This window comes from Alosa alosa, chromosome 3 (genome assembly GCF_017589495.1).
Source record: "Alosa alosa isolate M-15738 ecotype Scorff River chromosome 3, AALO_Geno_1.1, whole genome shotgun sequence".
Classification (NCBI taxonomy): Eukaryota; Metazoa; Chordata; class Actinopteri; order Clupeiformes; family Clupeidae; genus Alosa; species Alosa alosa.
Genome location: NC_063191.1, coordinates 37,734,010 through 37,751,688, shown reverse-complemented (window position 1 = coordinate 37,751,688; position 17,679 = coordinate 37,734,010). Strand labels below are relative to the sequence as shown.

Genomic DNA, 17,679 nt, shown 5'->3' with positions numbered 1-17,679 from the left:
CACTTATGAGGACTGTTTGAAGCAGCTTGCAACATTCCTTGTGCTTCCAGTCCAAAGATGCCCATACACATGTGACGCCAGCCAAGTGGAGTGTCAGTGTCGCCTCCATTTGAAGTTTCACGCCGCAGGGGTACTGCAAGCATCATGGAATGGGTAGGTGTTATAATCATACTACATTGCAAATAAGTGTCGGTTAGTGTTGGAGGCAATGGTCATACGTTGACAGTGGTTTTGTGAAACTCAATTAAGCTTCCAGAGTTGTAGTTCCACTTAGTGGAAGCAATTCTATGTTTGTATTTGATAAATAGCCTAAGTTGTGTTCCATTTATTGTCAGACCTGCCCTGTTGGCCACACTGTATGGAGATGGAGCTCACAGCCCACTGTGAGGTACGGGATGCTGGCAGGGGACTTCATGTTGGCAAGCAACATTCTACTTTCAGGAAGCAACTACGCCAAAGTCTCGCTTTTGTTTCAGTTCATGAACATGGGGATGGTGGACCGTAGTTCCTTTTTCACAATTCAGGACACGTACGGTATAGACACTGTAAAGGAGTTTTGGGAGGAGAGGAGGGCTGAGGCAATACATCGCCTAAAAAGACAAAGATGTGGTGATGGTAGGTAATGTATTGTACATGTTTTATTCATTTAAGCCAGAGTAGTGTGTTATGTCAATTTGATGTTCTGTGAAAATCCTTGATTCTTGTTTACAAATTGAATAGCTGGATGGAAGAATGGACAGCCCTGGACATTGCTTCAGTACTGTACATACACTGCCATGGAGAACTAATCCAGGGAAATCATCTCCGTCATCACTGTGGACAAAAGGGAGACTGGGCTTAAATTCTGTGATCATGGAGAGAGAGGCATTTCAGCGGACAGTGGACACTCTTTTGAATGAAGTCAAACTAGTGGAGGTCTGCACTGATGCCCATGTCCAGATCTCCGCACTAATGAGTAAGTTGGCACTGAAATTGTGTGTTACTTGTAGAATTAGAACAACTTTTTTGGAGGGGTTGGGGCATTACTATACTAATTGTACATGTTGTTTTTCCAAATAAGACAAAGGAAAGTACAAAGACCTTGGCCTGCAGCACAGCTTGGATATGTGGCATGGGGCCAAGAATTTGGCAAAAAGGATTTATGCTGTAAGTTCAGCTGTCATTTCTATGGCTTGATTTTCTGCATGACAATCTACCCTAATTTGAGCTATGTAATAATGATTACTGTTATGTCTATCCCAGGCTTCACAGGTCAAGGGTCAGTCCAGTTTGAGCAGTTGGCTGAAAGATGTTGTCAACCACTTTTGGTGGTGCTGCAAAACAGCAGATTCTTACCAAGAGTTCCTTGTAAGTTGTTATGGTTTGGCAAATAGTTATCATCTAAGGACTTTTGTCTGAAACTAACATGCAGTCTTATTAGACATACCTTGTTGGCAAAGAGAATAAGTTGGATGGTTCCTTGATGTTGGATATTGGCTTATTCATTAGGTAGTTACCCAGGGATGTCATTGTGGTCAATCATGTGACTCACTTAGATTTCAGTACTTACTGTACAAACAGCATCATCATTAGCAATGAATTATGTACAATGTGCATGCTTGTTTTTGTCTGTACATTATATTTCTATATTATTTCTAGGAGCTGTGGCTTGGGCTCCTACATCATGTCACAAATGAACACAGGTGGGTGCTGGGAGGCTGCCAGCATGCAGACTTGGAATCTGGTGGAGCTCAACAGTGGCTTGAGCGAGGCTCCATGGCACACGAGGCTCTGAAGAGCATCGTTCGAAACAAGCGGTGGCTTAATGAGGTCCACAAATACCTACACTTTAGGTAATTTACTGTAGCTAGAAAGTAATTTACTGTAGCTAGAAAGTAATTTTCAAAATCCCACAAAATGCCTCTTCTCACCCACCCCCCACAGGTCTACTGCTGATCTGGAGTCCTTCCAGAACCATATTTTAATGTACGCTAGCAAGCGCACAGCATTTAGCCCTCCTGTCTTTGAGGCCAGGATGCTCCTTGCAGCGATAGACTACAATTACCACAAGGACCGTCCAGAGTTGTGCAAATCTGATGGAAGCAAACAGTAAGTCACTTGTTCATTTCTATGCTATTGTTTTGAACAATTATACCATATTACACCATTGGAACACTATAAAACATGGGCCTTGGAATGTAAATGTCTTCTTCCCTCCCCTTTCTGTTTCTATTTCAGGTACAGGAGGCTGTACAAGAAGAATGCTCGCAGGTATATGCTTTACACTCTGAAGGCATCCAAGACGTATGGCTACATCCCAGAACTGCAAGCTATGATCCTTCAAAAGAGATTAGCTGGTAAGGGGATGCCCAGACGGAGGACACTACGACCTGATGACCCCCGAAGGTACGGCCTACGGTCCAATCCAAACTTCTGCTTATTTGCTTGGCCCCCACATTGCTGCTTGCAGCTATATTTACACATCTTTCCGCTGCCATTGAAGTCTATGGCAGCCCATAGAACCGTACAGTAAAAAGTTGTGAAATTTGGCACATTCATTCCATACCTTCCCATATTCCATTTCACAAATTTTCAAGTCTGAACCCCAGGCAGTCTAGCGCCACCAATGGGTCAAAGTTGCCGTTGCATCCATGCACTTAACTTTTGAACCGTATGTCCAATTTTGAACATCCATATACAGTTGGAACCCCTGGACCGACCTCAGTTCACTGACTCCTATTACATTACTTTCCCGCCATATTGACCTCCACCATATTGATTTCCAAAAAACCTTAAAATATAGGTCACAAATTTCATCCAAAAACTAAACTTGAAAAGTTTTCATATTGCCTTTGTCACAAACTTCATCCAATTTCCAAACAGGAAGTGAACTCAGATCTCGGCAAATCTTTCACATATCAAAACCAAACTCACTACATGGGCTCAGGACCCGATTAGGAGGAGGCTCAATAAATTTCATGGCTTTTGACCTACAGGTGGCGCTATAATTAACAAAAGTATGTTTTGGCCTCTATGGGGTGATGTGTTTGAAATTAAAACATATTAGTTATCTCTGTTAATACTTTGGGAGGGCCTTAGGCTGACACATATCAGCCATTCCATTATGCCCCCAAACTATGGAACACCCTGCCTCTGTACATCAAGCAGGCGAGTTCAGTAAATATTTTTAAAAAAGATCTGAAAACATACCTGTACAGGAAAGCTTTTAGTTAACTCATCTTATCCTGTAGACTACATTTTCAGATTATTCTACATCTGCTACTATTGAGGGCTTAGCCAGCCAGAAGCCGGATGGGCTCCCCTATTAAGTCAGGTTCTGCTCAAGGTTTCTTCCTGGAATATGGGAGTTTTTCCTTGCCACAGTTGCCATATGGCGTGCTTGTGGGGGGTAAGAGGGTTAAGGCTGCCAGTCTTATGACGTCATTTTCTATATTTTTGATATGTTGCTGAGTATAACATAAACAGCAAAGAAAAGTGATTGATAATGACTGACTGACTATTATTGTGTTACATGTTTCAAATGTAAAGCACTTTGAGCTGCATTCTGTGTATGAAAGGTGCTATACAAATAAAGCTTTATTATTATTATTATTATTATTATTATTATTATTATTATTATATCAGCTTATGACATTAACATAATTGATTGGACCGCCATATTGGATTTCATCAAAAACCTTAAAAAGTTTTCACAGGTCACAAATTTCATCCAATTTTCAATTAAACTTGGCACAGATGATTCAGACCAACCGGCCACAAACGCATTGCTTTTGGACCTATATTCAAAACAAGTCCGCCGTGATCTAATTAATTGAAACCATGCTAAGCCTCCAAACAGGAAGTGAAATGTTATCTCCGCCAAGCTTTCAACGATCAAAACCAAACTCGGTACATGGGCTCAGGACCCAATTAGGAGAAGGCACAATAAATTTGGCGACTTTTGACCACAATGGGGGCGCTATAATCACAGGAAGTTGGCTCATATCTCAGCAACACTTTCACATATCAAAACCAAACTTGGTATATGGACTTGAACCCTCCCCTGAGGACACACAATCAATTTGGTGACCTTCGACCACTAGGGGGCTTAGAGTTACAGGAAGTTAGCTCCTATCTCAGCAACGCCACATATCAAACCAAACTTGGTTCATAGACTTGGGACCCCATCCTGAGGACACACAAAACATTTGGTGTACTTTGACCACTAGGGCGCTATAATTAGCAATACTTTCTCGTGATCAACCTCAAACTTGGTATCGTGGACTCGCGGGTCACAACCTGAGGACGCACAATAAATTTGGTGACTTTTGACCACTAGGGGTGCTATAATTAGCAAGACTTTCTCGTATCAACACCAAACTTGGTACGTGGACTCATGAACACATCCTGAATAGCTACAATACATTTGGTGTCTTTTGACCACTAAGGAAAACTATGACTTGAATTAGGCTCATATCTTACTAACGCTTTTATGGATTGAAACCAAACTTTGTACATGGACTCAAGACCCAATCCCAATCCAATTCAATCCAATCCAATCAACAATCACATGAAGTAGGCTCATATCTCAACAATCCAAATCCAATCCAATCCAATCCAGTCCAATTCAATCCAATCCAATCAACAATCACATGAAGTAGGCTCATATCTCAGCAATCCCAATCCAGTCCAGTCCAATCCAATCCAATCCAGTCCAGTACAATCCAATCTAGTCCAGTCCAGTCCAGTCCAATTCAATCCAATCCAATCAACAATCACTTGAAGTAGGCTCATATCTCAGCAATGCCAATCCAATCCAGTCCATTCCAATCCAATCCAGTCCTGTCCAATTCAGTCCAGTCCAATCCCAATCCAATCCAGTCCAATTCAATCCAATCCAATCAACAATCACATGAAGTAGGCTCATATCTCAGCAATCCAAATCCAGTCCAATCAAATCTAATCCAGTCCAATCCAGTCCAATCCAATCCAATCCAATCCAATCCAGTCCAGTACAATCCAATCCAGTCGAGTCCCATTCAATCCAATCCAATCAACAATCACATGAAGTAGTCTCATATCTCAGCAATCCCAATCCAATCCAATCCAGTCCAGTCCAGTCCAGTCCATTCCAATCCAATCCAATCCAATCCTGTCCAATTCAATCCAGTCCAATCCAATGCAGTCAAATTAAATCCAATCCAATCAACAATCACATGAAGTAGGCTCATATCTCTGCAATCCCAATCTCAATCCAGTCCAGTCCAATCCATTCCAATTCAATCCAATCCAATCAACAATCACATGAAGTAGGCTCATATCTCAGCAATCCAAATCCAATCCAGTCCATTCCAATCCAATCCTGTCCAATTCAGTCCAGTCCAATCCCAATCCAATCCAGTCCAATTCAATCCAATCCAATCAACAATCACTTGAAGTAGGCTCATATCTCAGCAATCCCAATCCAATCCTGTCCATTCCAATCCAATCCAGTCCAGTCCAATCCCAATCCAATCCAATCCAATCCAATTCAGTCCAATTCAATCCAATCCAATCAACAATCACATCAAGTAGGCTCATATCTCAGCAATCCCAATCCAGTCCAATCAAATCCAATCCAGTCCAATTAAATCCAATCCAATCAACAATCACATGAAGTAGGCTCATATCTCTGCAATCCCAATCCAGTCCAGTCCAGTCCAGTCCAATCCAATCCAATCCAGTACAATCTAATCTAGTACAGTCCAATTCAATCCAATCAACAATCACATGAAGTAGTCTCATATCTCAGCAATCCCAATCCAGTCCAATCAAATCCAATCCAGTCCAGTCCAATCCAATGCAGTCCAATTAAATCCAATCCAATCAACAATCACATGAAGTAGGCTCATATCTCTGCAATCCCAATCCCAGTCCAATCCAATCCAATCCAATCCAATCAACAATCACTTGAAGTAGGCTCATATCTCAGCAATCCCAATCCAATCCAATCCAGTCCATTCCAATCCAATCCAGTCCAGTCCTGTCCAATTCAGTCCAGTCCAATCCCAATCCAATCCAATCCAGTACAATCTAATCTAGTCCAGTCCAGTCCAGTCCAATTCAATCCAATCCAATCAACAATCACATGAAGTAGTCTCATATCTCAGCAATCCCAATCCAGTCCAATCAAATCCAATCCAGTCCAGTCCAGTCCAATCCAATCCAATCCAATCAACAATCACTTGAAGTAGGCTCATATCTCAGCAATCCCAATCCAATCCAATCCAGTCCATTCCAATCCAATCCAGTCCAGTCTTGTCCAATTCAGTCCAGTCCAATCCCAATCCAATCCAATCCAGTCCAATTCAATCCAATCCAATCAACAATCACATGAAGTAGTCTCATATCTCAGCAATCCCAATCCAGTCCAATCAAATCCAATCCAGTCCAGTCCAATCCAATGCAGTCCAATTAAATCCAATCCAATCAACAATCACATGAAGTAGGCTCATATATCTGCAATCCCAATCCCAATCCAATCCAATCCAATCAACAATCACTTAAAGTAGGCTCATATCTCAGCAATCCCAATCCAATCCAATCCATTCCAATCCAATCCAGTCCAGTCCTGTCCAATTCAGTCCAGTCCAATCCCAATCCAATCCAATCCAGTCCAATTAAATCCAATCAACAATCACATGAAGTAGGCTCATATCTCTGCAATCCCAATCCCAATCCAGTCCAGTCCAATCCAATCCAGTCCAGTCCAATCCAATCCAATCCAATCCAATCTAATCCAGTCCAATTCAATCCAATGCAGTCCAGTCCAGTCCAGTCTAGTCTAGTTTAGTCTAGTCCAGTCCAATCCCAACTTCTGCTTATTTGCTTGGCCCCCACATTGCTGCTTGCAGCTATATTATTTAAGTGTGCTTGCAAAGCAGCACACTTATTGTTCTTCTTAAGTTTTATTAAGTGTGCTTGCTTGCTAGGCCCTTTGAGACAGAGACACCGTTCCAACTTTAAAACGTCCGGTCAGTACCGGTGTAAGTTGCTCGCGAAGATGACGTCATGTGGGCATGTCGTTCGTCCGCCATATTGGATTGAACAGAAAGCGAAACTAAATTTTCACAGGTCACAAATTCTGTCCGAACGCCACGAAACTTGACGTACATTATCTTTGGACCAAGCCTCACAAAAGTTACCAGAAGGATTTTTGATTTTCGAAAGCGTTTGCCCATCACAGCCAAACGAAATCGGCAGTGAAGCTCCGAAACAGGAAGTCATCCATATCTCAGGAACACTGTCACATATTGATACCGAATTTTGTATTTGAACTCGGGACTCCAATGTGAGGGTGCATAAGCTAAAAAAAAAAAAAAAAGAAAACATTCCAAAAGTTTCCAGCATTTGGCAAACCACCCACCCATTTTTTGGTAACTATCACCTTCCACATTTGCAGTTGTACTGGTACATCTATCACAATGCCTTCCAAGTATGCACAATGTCTCCGGGCAACCTTGCCCAATCATGAAATCCTTGCTCTGCCAAATATGGACTTACGAACTGAAATGGAAAGGAGAACATTAGATATTTATTGCTGACGTAGTACAGTTATTTTCACATTGACGGTATTCAAATTAAATTTTTCATTATTGTTAAATATCATGATGGGAGAGTATTATTAAAAATGTTACAAGTATGCAAATGCATATGTTTACGGGCATTTAGGTTTTACTGTGTTGTTTTGTTGTAAAGACATGCAAGGCATTCTGGGCCGTAATGAACAGTGGTCGGCAGCACTCCATAGGCTACGTATTAATATGATGTTTCTGTAAACCTAGGGACAATAAACAGCTATCTCTGTTACAAAAACGAGCTGGTAATCGCTCATTGAAGAGGGAACTATAAGATTGTTTTCCTAAAAGCATGGAGTTGACGAAAGAATAAGCAAGCAATGTCAAGTTAATGTTAAATAGCCTACATCTGAACGCTAGGTGTCAACGTTGTATTACATTTCACTAGTGTACTTGAAATACGGTGTGAGCTTCACAAGTAAGGAAGGTGCAAATATTATGTAATTTATCATGGGAAATTATTGGAAATGTTATTTCTTGTTTATTCTAATTGCAAACCACACACATCCATTCGTAATCACACATACACTTTTAATACCTTGAAAAGACTCTCATTCGTTTATTTGATGTTGCCTAGCAACACAGCGTTCAGAGCAAAGATTCTAGAACAGAGCTTCAGAGAGACACGTTTTGAGTTTGTGGCCAAGTACCTAAAATATCGGTTTCCATGTGTATGTGCTGGATGGTGTGCTTCCTTTATGAAAGTAAGTGTTTTATAGAGTTACAGACATAATGAGTCATGTTGTAGTGGTCAACATAAATGTGCCCCTTCTGTTATTAGAATGCTAAGCGGAGAAGCATGCTAAGCAGAGATTTAGTATCATTCATTTCTTGTGTGGCTAGCTATAGGGAGATGTATGTTGCTAATTGGGATTTATGTTGTTTAGCGTAATGCCATGGTCATTTGATATGAGATGCTTGCACTCGTAACTTCGTCACTTGTAACTTTAGGACTGCTATTTTTTTTTAAGTCTGTGACAGCTTAAAAGAAGTGGCGAGGACTCCTAACTCCTAACGCAATGTTTTGAAATGCGTCTACTATTGTCTACAGGAGCTTCCAATCGCGATTGAACTTGCATTGTAGGCATAACTAAGGGATGCAATAACACCACCAACAACCAGAACTAGCCTACTCATTGTCAACATGTACATGAAATGTAACGTTTCATGTGAATCAAATTAAAATGTTTTCTTTGCAAACGTAGGCATAGGCATATGGTGACAGATTTATTCAATAATGCTGCTGTGTGAATCTCGAAGTGGGCTAAGTAAAATAGAGATGTTTTAAATAGGATAAGGTTAATCAGAATTCTACAATATGCCCGCTTGACAACGGCAGAGATAGAACTGGCCTTTGGCCATAGCAACCATCCATTTAGAACGACTGGCCTTCATAGCAACCAAAGATCTGAGCTGTGTTGCAATGTGAGGCAAAGTATAGAAAGGTGATGAAATATACAGAGACAGGTCAAGAAATATAGTGCAATGTAGACAGTAGTATACAGTTGATTTACAGACGGTGGTTTAGAGTAATATGAAGTATTCCTTTATTCTGAGATACATCTGAGATAGGCTACATCAATAGGCTCTCAAAACAACCCCAGGCTCACAAAACAATCCCAAACAGACATAAGGTCTTTATAGAGCAAATCCATATAGATTATTTGTCAAATAAACCAGTAAAACATAATTTGTGGGATGGAATATAACATTCACACTCATAGCTCATATTTTTTTTAAAATAAATCAGTGAAAAAGTATCCTGACAAACAAGCAGCTTTTTAATGCCTTGGTCATATTTCATAATTTCAATTCCTCTGTAGGTTACCTGATAGCCCAGTTTGAGAGGCGCAAGACGGGTGACATTATTTATTTTTGCAGCCAATCACTGCTGTCATTTTATTTTATTGATTTGTTCTCAGTCATAGAAGCTAAATTCGAAGGCAGGCCAAAGGTAAAATCCAACGAATCGCATTCAACCCGCAAGCCAATAGTTGAATAGCCCTCTCCTAGAGCTTTTGAGATTTTGCCACTGCTCCAACACTGAAAGGCACTGTTACAATGCCTGGATCAAGCCAGGTTCAGCATAGCGTATGCCTCTGTCTGCTCACGTTGCTGACCGGACCAGGGAAAGCACACTTTCGCAGTTCCCGCCGGAAATGCAGTCTAGTTTCTAGTTGCTGTGCCTTTACTTTATGAAACTTTGCCAGGTATTAATAGTAACAGTTTTAGAAAAGCAATAAGCCACTCGAGTCCGTAGGTTACACTGATTCTACAACAGCTAAGGGGAGTTTTAGGCACTCTGCTAGCACGTCGTGCCTAACAAGGCCCCAGAGCTGTTTTAGAATCAGTGTAACCTATGGCCTTTCGGGGCTTATTGCTTAATTTTATCAGTAAAGGTAATAGGTAAAATTGTGATGCTTTTATTCACAAGCTGTCAAGTTGACATGACTTAGGTCTCACTTTCCAGACCTAGGCAGCCCATTAACAAACAACTGTGTTTTGGGAACTATTTGAGTTTACATCGGTAGCCATTCCATATACCCAAACACATAACAACACTGGCAAAGTGAAATGTCCATAATTTGTCCTGATTAAATTGTTTCAGTTGTGGGTTACAGTTTTTACAACATCCTGAAATTCATGTTGGCCATTTGATGGCCAGATAAATACGCCGGTCATCCGCACTAACAGCAGCCATGTACTTTAGGGCTCCAGGTAGGGCTGGGACAACACGTCAACGGAATCAAAAAATACGTTGGCGCAAAATATGCATGTCAATAGACCTCTGAAGTTCGCCTTCAAAAAAGCTGCCATCTTTGACATCCGGTATCTGGCGATTTTTCCTACGGGAAAATAACATGGGGATTTTGAATTATCGCACCTGTTAAACTCTCGCGGGGATGAAAAAGTCTGAAATGCAGACGTTTTCCTGAACACACTTTTGTCCTCTGCCTTCTAGTGGATACTGTGATCTCCGGTATGTGAAGGCGGCACACTTAGATTGATGCTACCTCAGAGCTAACTTGCAATGCAACTTGCCATAGGTAGTTAGCTTCAATTAACAACCGGATCTCCTTATATGGGCAAAGATGGCCGCTTTGGTTCTTTTTTGTAGGCAAACCTCAGAGGTGTATTCGTCAAGCATAACACGTGCCGCCAAATATTTTATATTTTACACCTTCAGTGTTTCCCATACATTGACTAATCTGTGGTGGGGCGCCACAAAATCAAAACCGGCCACCATATATTGATGTTCTATGTTGTACTATTTAAATTAAAGATACGATAAAATCCTTTCATTGAGCTGCGCTTTTTTACGCACGCAGGCTTTCCTTGCCCCACCCGCTCTCTCTCGTAATGAGCCCGCTGCCCCTCCTCTGCATGTGCATTTAACAAAATATTCACGATTGTTGAAGGATTGTTGTTGCCACATACAGTAGAAGCATTGCATAGAACACTGCGGGCTAAATTTCTATTAAATCCGCTTAGCATCGTGACCATGCTGCGCAAATTTGTTCAAAAACTGCTGCATTAAAGTTAACTCTGCTAAGGTCTTATCACAACATAGTACATTGAGGAGACTAAACCAAATTCCTTTTAGGCAAGTCCCTCCACTCGGCGGCCATATTGCATATTATTACGTCAACATGTGAATACATTGAGCCAATCATGTGGTGTGATGTGAATACATTGAGCCAATCATATGGTGTGTTGTGAAGACATCGTGCCAATCATGTGTTGTGAACTCGCCGCTGGAGCAAGATTGGTGTCGTGAAGCCTTGCGCATGCACATTTCTGCCGAACAGGATGCCCGATGAGTGACCAAAAAGCGTTGCAATATGGCGCCGAAAGTGGAGGGACTTGCCTAAAAAGGACTTTGGGTATACCGCGTATAGTCCTGCATATCACGTAGACAACGTGCCTTTGCCTTACTGAACAAGGGATTTTCTGTGTATGGATGTTGACCGGTTCTTGGCCCCTCAGTGTATGATGTGGCCCCTTTATGGCCCGTCTCAGAAAAATCCTAGAACCGCCACTGATAACTGGTATGCGTAAGGTAATGGTAAGGTAAAAGCAACGACCGAAATGCAGTGTTGAAACACGTGTATGAAACGTATTAAATATGCAAACACAGATCTGGTATAAACACCGACACCCCCCCGAAAAAAAATTCTCCCGTTTTTGGAAAGCTAAATGTTAACAGGTATAGTTTGAGGACTTAATAAATCAGTAACCACTACCATTTCTGTGATCATGTGAGTTTGTCCTTTTGTTTTATTGATTTGCTGTTTTAATTCACAGCCATTCAAACTCCCCTATCTTAAGTCATAATACGTACACACCCATTTAAACAATGCTTTGATATCATGATGAATATGCCATGAGATGAGTGCTAGATTATTTGTACTCGTATCTATATAACACTACTGCCACCATCACATCACACTATCACACACTCTAGTGAACCACCAACACATCACACTATAACACACTCCACCACCAACACATCACACTATAGTGAACCACCAGCACATCACACTATCACAGAATTGTACTTTTAGAGGTACAAAGGCTCGTCGCTGGGGCAGTACCCTCGAGGGTACACAATTTGTACCCTTTTAGAGGTACAAAGGCTCGTCGCTGGGGCAGTACCCTCGAGGGTACACAATTTGTACCTTTTCCGCCGGGTACATGTTTGTACCCTTACAGTTTGTACCCTTCGGTGGTAAATACAAGGATACAAGGAAGTTTATTGTCACATGTGTAGCAGGTAGACCTTCTCTGCCTGCTATTTCCCCATAGCACCTGGAAGTGCTAATGAAGGGGGCGGGGCATAGGCATTTGAGCAATCTGGCGCCAGTGGAGTGCTACTTAAGAGGGGCAGTAGCCAGTAGCAATGTAGACTCCACTGGTGTAGCCCCTGCCTGCTACCGTCGGGTATGCTGTCTCCCCATAGACATTTGTGGTTTTATGTTATGTATATTGTGGTGTGTTCTTTGTTTAATCTTCTGTGTTCTGTTCTTTTAGGCAGCAGTCATGCTGATGGGGAACATGGGTCGTGCTGCTGTCTTGTCTTGTCTTGTCTTGTCTTGTCTTGGTTTTGCTTTGGTTATTTTGTTTGGTTTTTGTGTTGCCTGTCTTGTCCTTCTGTTTGTAACTTTCATCTTTATTTAGTAGGGAGGTGGCTCTGAGGGGGTCTAGTTTAACACGTGTGATGTTTTTGGTGTATTCCTTGTAGCTTTACTGTGTACCTTTGCTGTGTAACAGGTGAACCTTTCTTTATGCTTGCATGGTATTGGTCTGAATTTCCATAGTTGCCACCCTCAGATCTCCACTTCCCTACCTTTGTCTTAATAAATATTGTTTTCCTGTAATTCATGTCCACTGTGTAGTTACGAACCTCAAAGCAGTACAATCTCTTAAAGATTCCCTGATGCACTAGGCCTCAGGGTGGCGTAGTCAGGCTACTGTGATTGGCCCCTTTGGCCCTTCCTAGGTACCACCCTGTTACACATGCATATAGTTACTGGAAGTAAGAAATGCAGTGAAATTATGTCTGGTGTCAGCCTATTTGTGCAAAGGGGGGGGGGGTGGTGGTAAAAAGTGCAGTAGAAGAGGGGTTTAGTAGATTAAGTGGCAAGGGCTGCATAAGAAAGGTGAGGGAGGATAGGAATTGGGGGGGGGGGGGGCACCAACAAGGAGCACCCAAGAGCAACAGGGCAAGGAAAAACTCCCTTACCAAGGAAGAAACCTTGGGCAGATCCACGGCTCAAGGGGCTAACCCAACTGCCAGGGGTCTTGGTGTGTGTGTTGGGGGATGACAGGAGATGGGATAGTGTGCTGTGTATGTGGGGAGAGGGCAGTGTGCAATATGTGTGTTGGAGAAGCTTCCTCATGAGACAATGTGCTGTGTATTGGGGGGGGGGGGGGCAACAGTGTGCTGTAGGTATGTTGGGGATGTGTGTTGGAGAAGCTTCCTGATGAAATAATGTGCTGTGTATGTAGGGGAGAGGGGGGGGCAATGTACTGCAAGTATGGTGAAGGGACTTACTATTGCAAGCAGAGTACTGTATGTATGATGTATGTGAGTGATGAAGATGTGTATGTGGGCGGGAGGGGAGTGTAGCAGTGACTGTGTGTGTGTGTGTAGTGTGCGTGTGGGTAGGTGGTAAATATGTACCCTATAGGTACAAACTTGTACCTTTATGTAATGGATCAAAATTGTACCCTTGGAAAAGGAACAAATATGTTCTTTTCAGGGTACTGCCCCAGCGACGAACAATTTTGTACTTTAGTGTGGAAAATGTGTACCCCAAGACAACATGAAATAGTACAAGCAATATTTTGAACACGCTAATTTATTAACATTTTCACAATTTCAATATGGTGTAATACAATACATATTTTTTATTAACTAATTCCAATCTTATTCAAATGTGTCTGAAAAACAATTGTACATGATAGTCCATTTTATAGCCTGGTTTAACATGGATCAACTTTGAATGCAGGTGTGTGAATCATAAAACACTGGAACTTTTCAGAGTGAATGGAGAGGACAATACATGTTTTTCAGTGTGGTGTAATGAATCATACAGCAACATTTCAGCAAACCAGTGAGCAATTAGCTAGAAAATAAAGCACACAATGCAATGTTACAATGTTCCCTTATTCCGATCCTTACAAATACGTCGGTGTGTGGTTAAAAAAGGCCAAGACTGTCTTTTAGAGTCTAAAAAGACACCAAAGTCCAGCAAGTATAACTTAACTATATATACTCTTTTAATCCTGTGAGGGAAATTTGATCTCTGCATTTATCCCAATCCGTGAATTAGTGAAACACACTCAGCACAGAGTGAACACACAGTGAGGTGAAGCACACACTAATCTCGGCGCAGTGAGCTGCCTGCTACACAACAGCAGTGCTCGGGGAGCAGTGAGGGGTCAGGTGCCTTGCTCAAGGGCACTTGGATGTGGGCATGGGACATATTGATCTCAATGGTGCATTTTGCCCATGTTCAGGGTGGAAAATAAAAAAGAAAGATTTGCATAAGACAAGTCTAATTGGTGTCTTTAAAAAGAAGAGATCATGGAGAATAAAGAAACAAATATAAACAAATCTTTGTATATTCCCACAAGGTGTTTTTGTGCTCTGAAAATGAGAACCAAAATGATTTTTCAGACTTGTGAGGTCTGCTGTTCAGACCCTGAAGGAATGTATTTTCTATTCATTGCTTTTTATGAGTGTTTCTACTTATCACAATAAGGAAAATAAACCAAGTGCTGTATTTGAATCGTTTTCACAAAAATTTGATTTGAGATGGACTTTTATAATCATAAGCAAATTGATTATGGTGTATTCATCCTACTATGTGTCATACAGTATGAAATTATGTGTTTGTTTGTGATGGTCATGATGTGTTCTTTGGCACCTTCTAGTGGCAAAAAGGATGAATAACCAGGGAAGCACTTTTTTAACTTTTTTTGTGACCCCAGAAATAAAGGCAGGATTTGGACTTTCTGTCCCATCATCTTAACTTGAATTACTGCAGCGTTTACATGCAGAACTGGAGATACTCCGATCAGGACTCCGCAGAAAGCAAGAGCACATGCCAATGCTGCTCTGGGTGCAGCTGGAAGTCACAGTATGCACATTTGACCTTTTTTTCAACAGTAGACTTGTTTATGTTCAAGTAAACAAATTCACTTCATACACATAGCTATATAAAAATATATATAGCTGAAGCAGCACACACACACACACACACCAAGTGTGTGGTATGTGTAGAATATGAATATTGTTTTTTGCCATCTACACCTGCCTACAGTTATGGTCACTAACTGGCGGATATACTGTATCATTTTCCAAGAAGCATTGACCTTTTAAATTTTCAGAAGGCCCTATATTGTAAATGTTTATGGTTGCCATTATGATGATTATTGTTAATGCCATTGTCTATTATTTCCAGTTCAAAGTTAGGACGTCTCAGTTAGGACGTACTTGAACTTTGATACATTTCTAAGAACAAACATCTGTTTTTTATTGTTCTTTTATTTTGCTGTTCTTTTCTGAGTGCCTTGATTACTGGAATCATCTCAAAGAGAGTTATTAAACACAATAAAAAAGTGGTAGGCCAAGAAATCAAGAAATATTTTGTTAATATCAACATTTAATAATAATTTAGCAAAAAAATCACATTCAATAATGCCATGATATATAAATGACTTGTCATCAGTGTTTATATCAATAAACATTTTGATTTGGTTTGATGTGGACCGTAAGTCTTCAGTGCAAAAGCTGCTGTACTAAACCAGGCACATACAGTATGTCTACGTCACAAAGACTCGTCAATGTTTTGGTAATGCAACTCAGATCTTCCACAGATTTACACGCAGTGTCCACATGGCCGATTACGGTCACATCACCTTTATAACTGGACACACAGCTGTCATGTTTTATGTTATGACTAAAGATCTTAGAGTGTAGCACCCTAAAATCTTTGGTTATGACCATGTGATTGCTCATCCAACATTCTGACTGCTGTCATGACAACTATCGATAATGGTCACATGATATTGTTGTGCAATAGAGTCCCGAAGCCATGACGTAGCGTTGCCAAGGCAGCTAAACAAATCAATCTAACCATTGAAATCACCATTAGCGGTGGCTTTCTTAATCTATTTCAATAATTTTACAACGTTTCTAAGATGTTAGTATATTTTTTTACACTGTAGGAATCACATAGTACAACATATATTCATACCAACACAATCAAATTTGTGACTACAGAGTTTTATTTTAGCATGGGTTTCCTCTGTAAAAGAGACCTGCATGTAACTTCACAGCATGCGGTTAAAATCCTTAAATTCACGGACGTGTCTTGGCTTTATTTTTTAAGCAAAAAACATCACTCTTAACAGCCGCCAGTCTTTGAGAAGACATGAAATATCCACTGGAATTTTGTTTCTTTATATTACACCTGACAGGGAATCCGTGTTATGTGGCTAAGCTGCTGCCTAGCAGGTAAAGCACGTTTAAATTGCTATAGCCTACATTTAAAACAATTTATTAGCTAGAAACGATGCCACGTCTACATTCAATGCTATTTAAGCTACTTCGAAAGTTTGTTTAGATCCAGTGATTCTGCATGGAAACGCTACGTCAGACTTCGGTACTCAATTCATTACAACACAGAAAAATATGTCAGGATAATGTCATTGTGTCAGTAGATATTTATGAGAGATCTATGAACTGGTTATGACAGTGTTTATGTGGGAGGATTTAGTGTTACCAACACATACAAGAATAAGCATTTTAAGGAACAAAAAACATATAATAGTAATCAAAAGATCAGTACAGGTTTTTTCCAGCATTCACATAGAAAAATCACAACATAAATATGATTAAATAAGACTTGTTTACCTTTACATAGGTGTGTTTATAGGCCTGGGAACACTGCAAGGACAAGTGTACGTATTTCATAAATAAATAGCATTAGGTTTATCAACAGCAATGATCCCATCTTGGAAACACACACATGCGTGTACACACACATAAACAGTAGCAGTGTGGTTAGTCAAATAAATTCCCGCTCACTCTCTCTCTCACACACACACACATAAACACACCGTCTCACTCACAAACACACACACAAAAAGATCACAGAGTTTCAGATTACTCTAAATACCTTGATCTTACACACACACACACAATCTGTGAAAAGTCTACAGACTAAAGTCAAAAGACTATTGTGTGGACATGCACAATCATGTCCATTCATGTGAATAAATTCACGCACACCAAGGTAGCAGCAGCAGCAGCAGCGCTGGCAGCGTCCATCCTGAGGGTCTGTTCTGGGGCTCGGACTGTAACGCAGCAAAGTCTGGAAAGATTAAGACTATTCTGGGGTCAGAGTGGCTATCGGACTGAAGTCTGGAGACATTAGGCCCTGTACTTGCGGACAGTCTGGAGAGATTAGGCCTGTTCTAGAGTTAGGGGCCTTTCAACACCACACACCCGCACCCTGGCCTGATTAGTAAACACTGATTGATTATTGACTGATAAGGATAAGATGGTCTCACT

The 17,679-nt window shown here is 41.0% G+C and overlaps 1 protein-coding gene across 1 annotated transcript; it reads left to right on the top strand.

The window, feature by feature from the left end:
• Positions 1–852: 852 nt before the first annotated feature.
• Positions 853–12,870, top strand: LOC125291684. The gene is made up of 7 exons (XM_048238505.1): positions 853–955; positions 1,061–1,146; positions 1,243–1,347; positions 1,639–1,832; positions 1,924–2,088; positions 2,218–2,397; positions 12,867–12,870. Exons 1-7 carry the CDS (start codon positions 853–855, stop codon positions 12,868–12,870), a joined length of 837 nt encoding a protein of 278 aa, XP_048094462.1.
• Positions 12,871–17,679: the final 4,809 nt, after the last annotated feature.

What these genes read in the sequence shown, in the direction of transcription:
- LOC125291684 (XM_048238505.1), top strand. Translation starts at nt 853, where the DNA reads ATGGAGAGAGAGGCATTTCAGCGGACAGTGGACACTCTTTTGAATGAA. An exon ending in CCAGATCTCCGCACTAATGA is followed by an intron (nt 956 to 1,060) that starts GTAAGTTGGCAC and finishes TTTCCAAATAAG; the next exon opens with ACAAAGGAAAGTACAAAGAC. An exon ending in TGGCAAAAAGGATTTATGCT is followed by an intron (nt 1,147 to 1,242) that starts GTAAGTTCAGCT and finishes TGTCTATCCCAG; the next exon opens with GCTTCACAGGTCAAGGGTCA.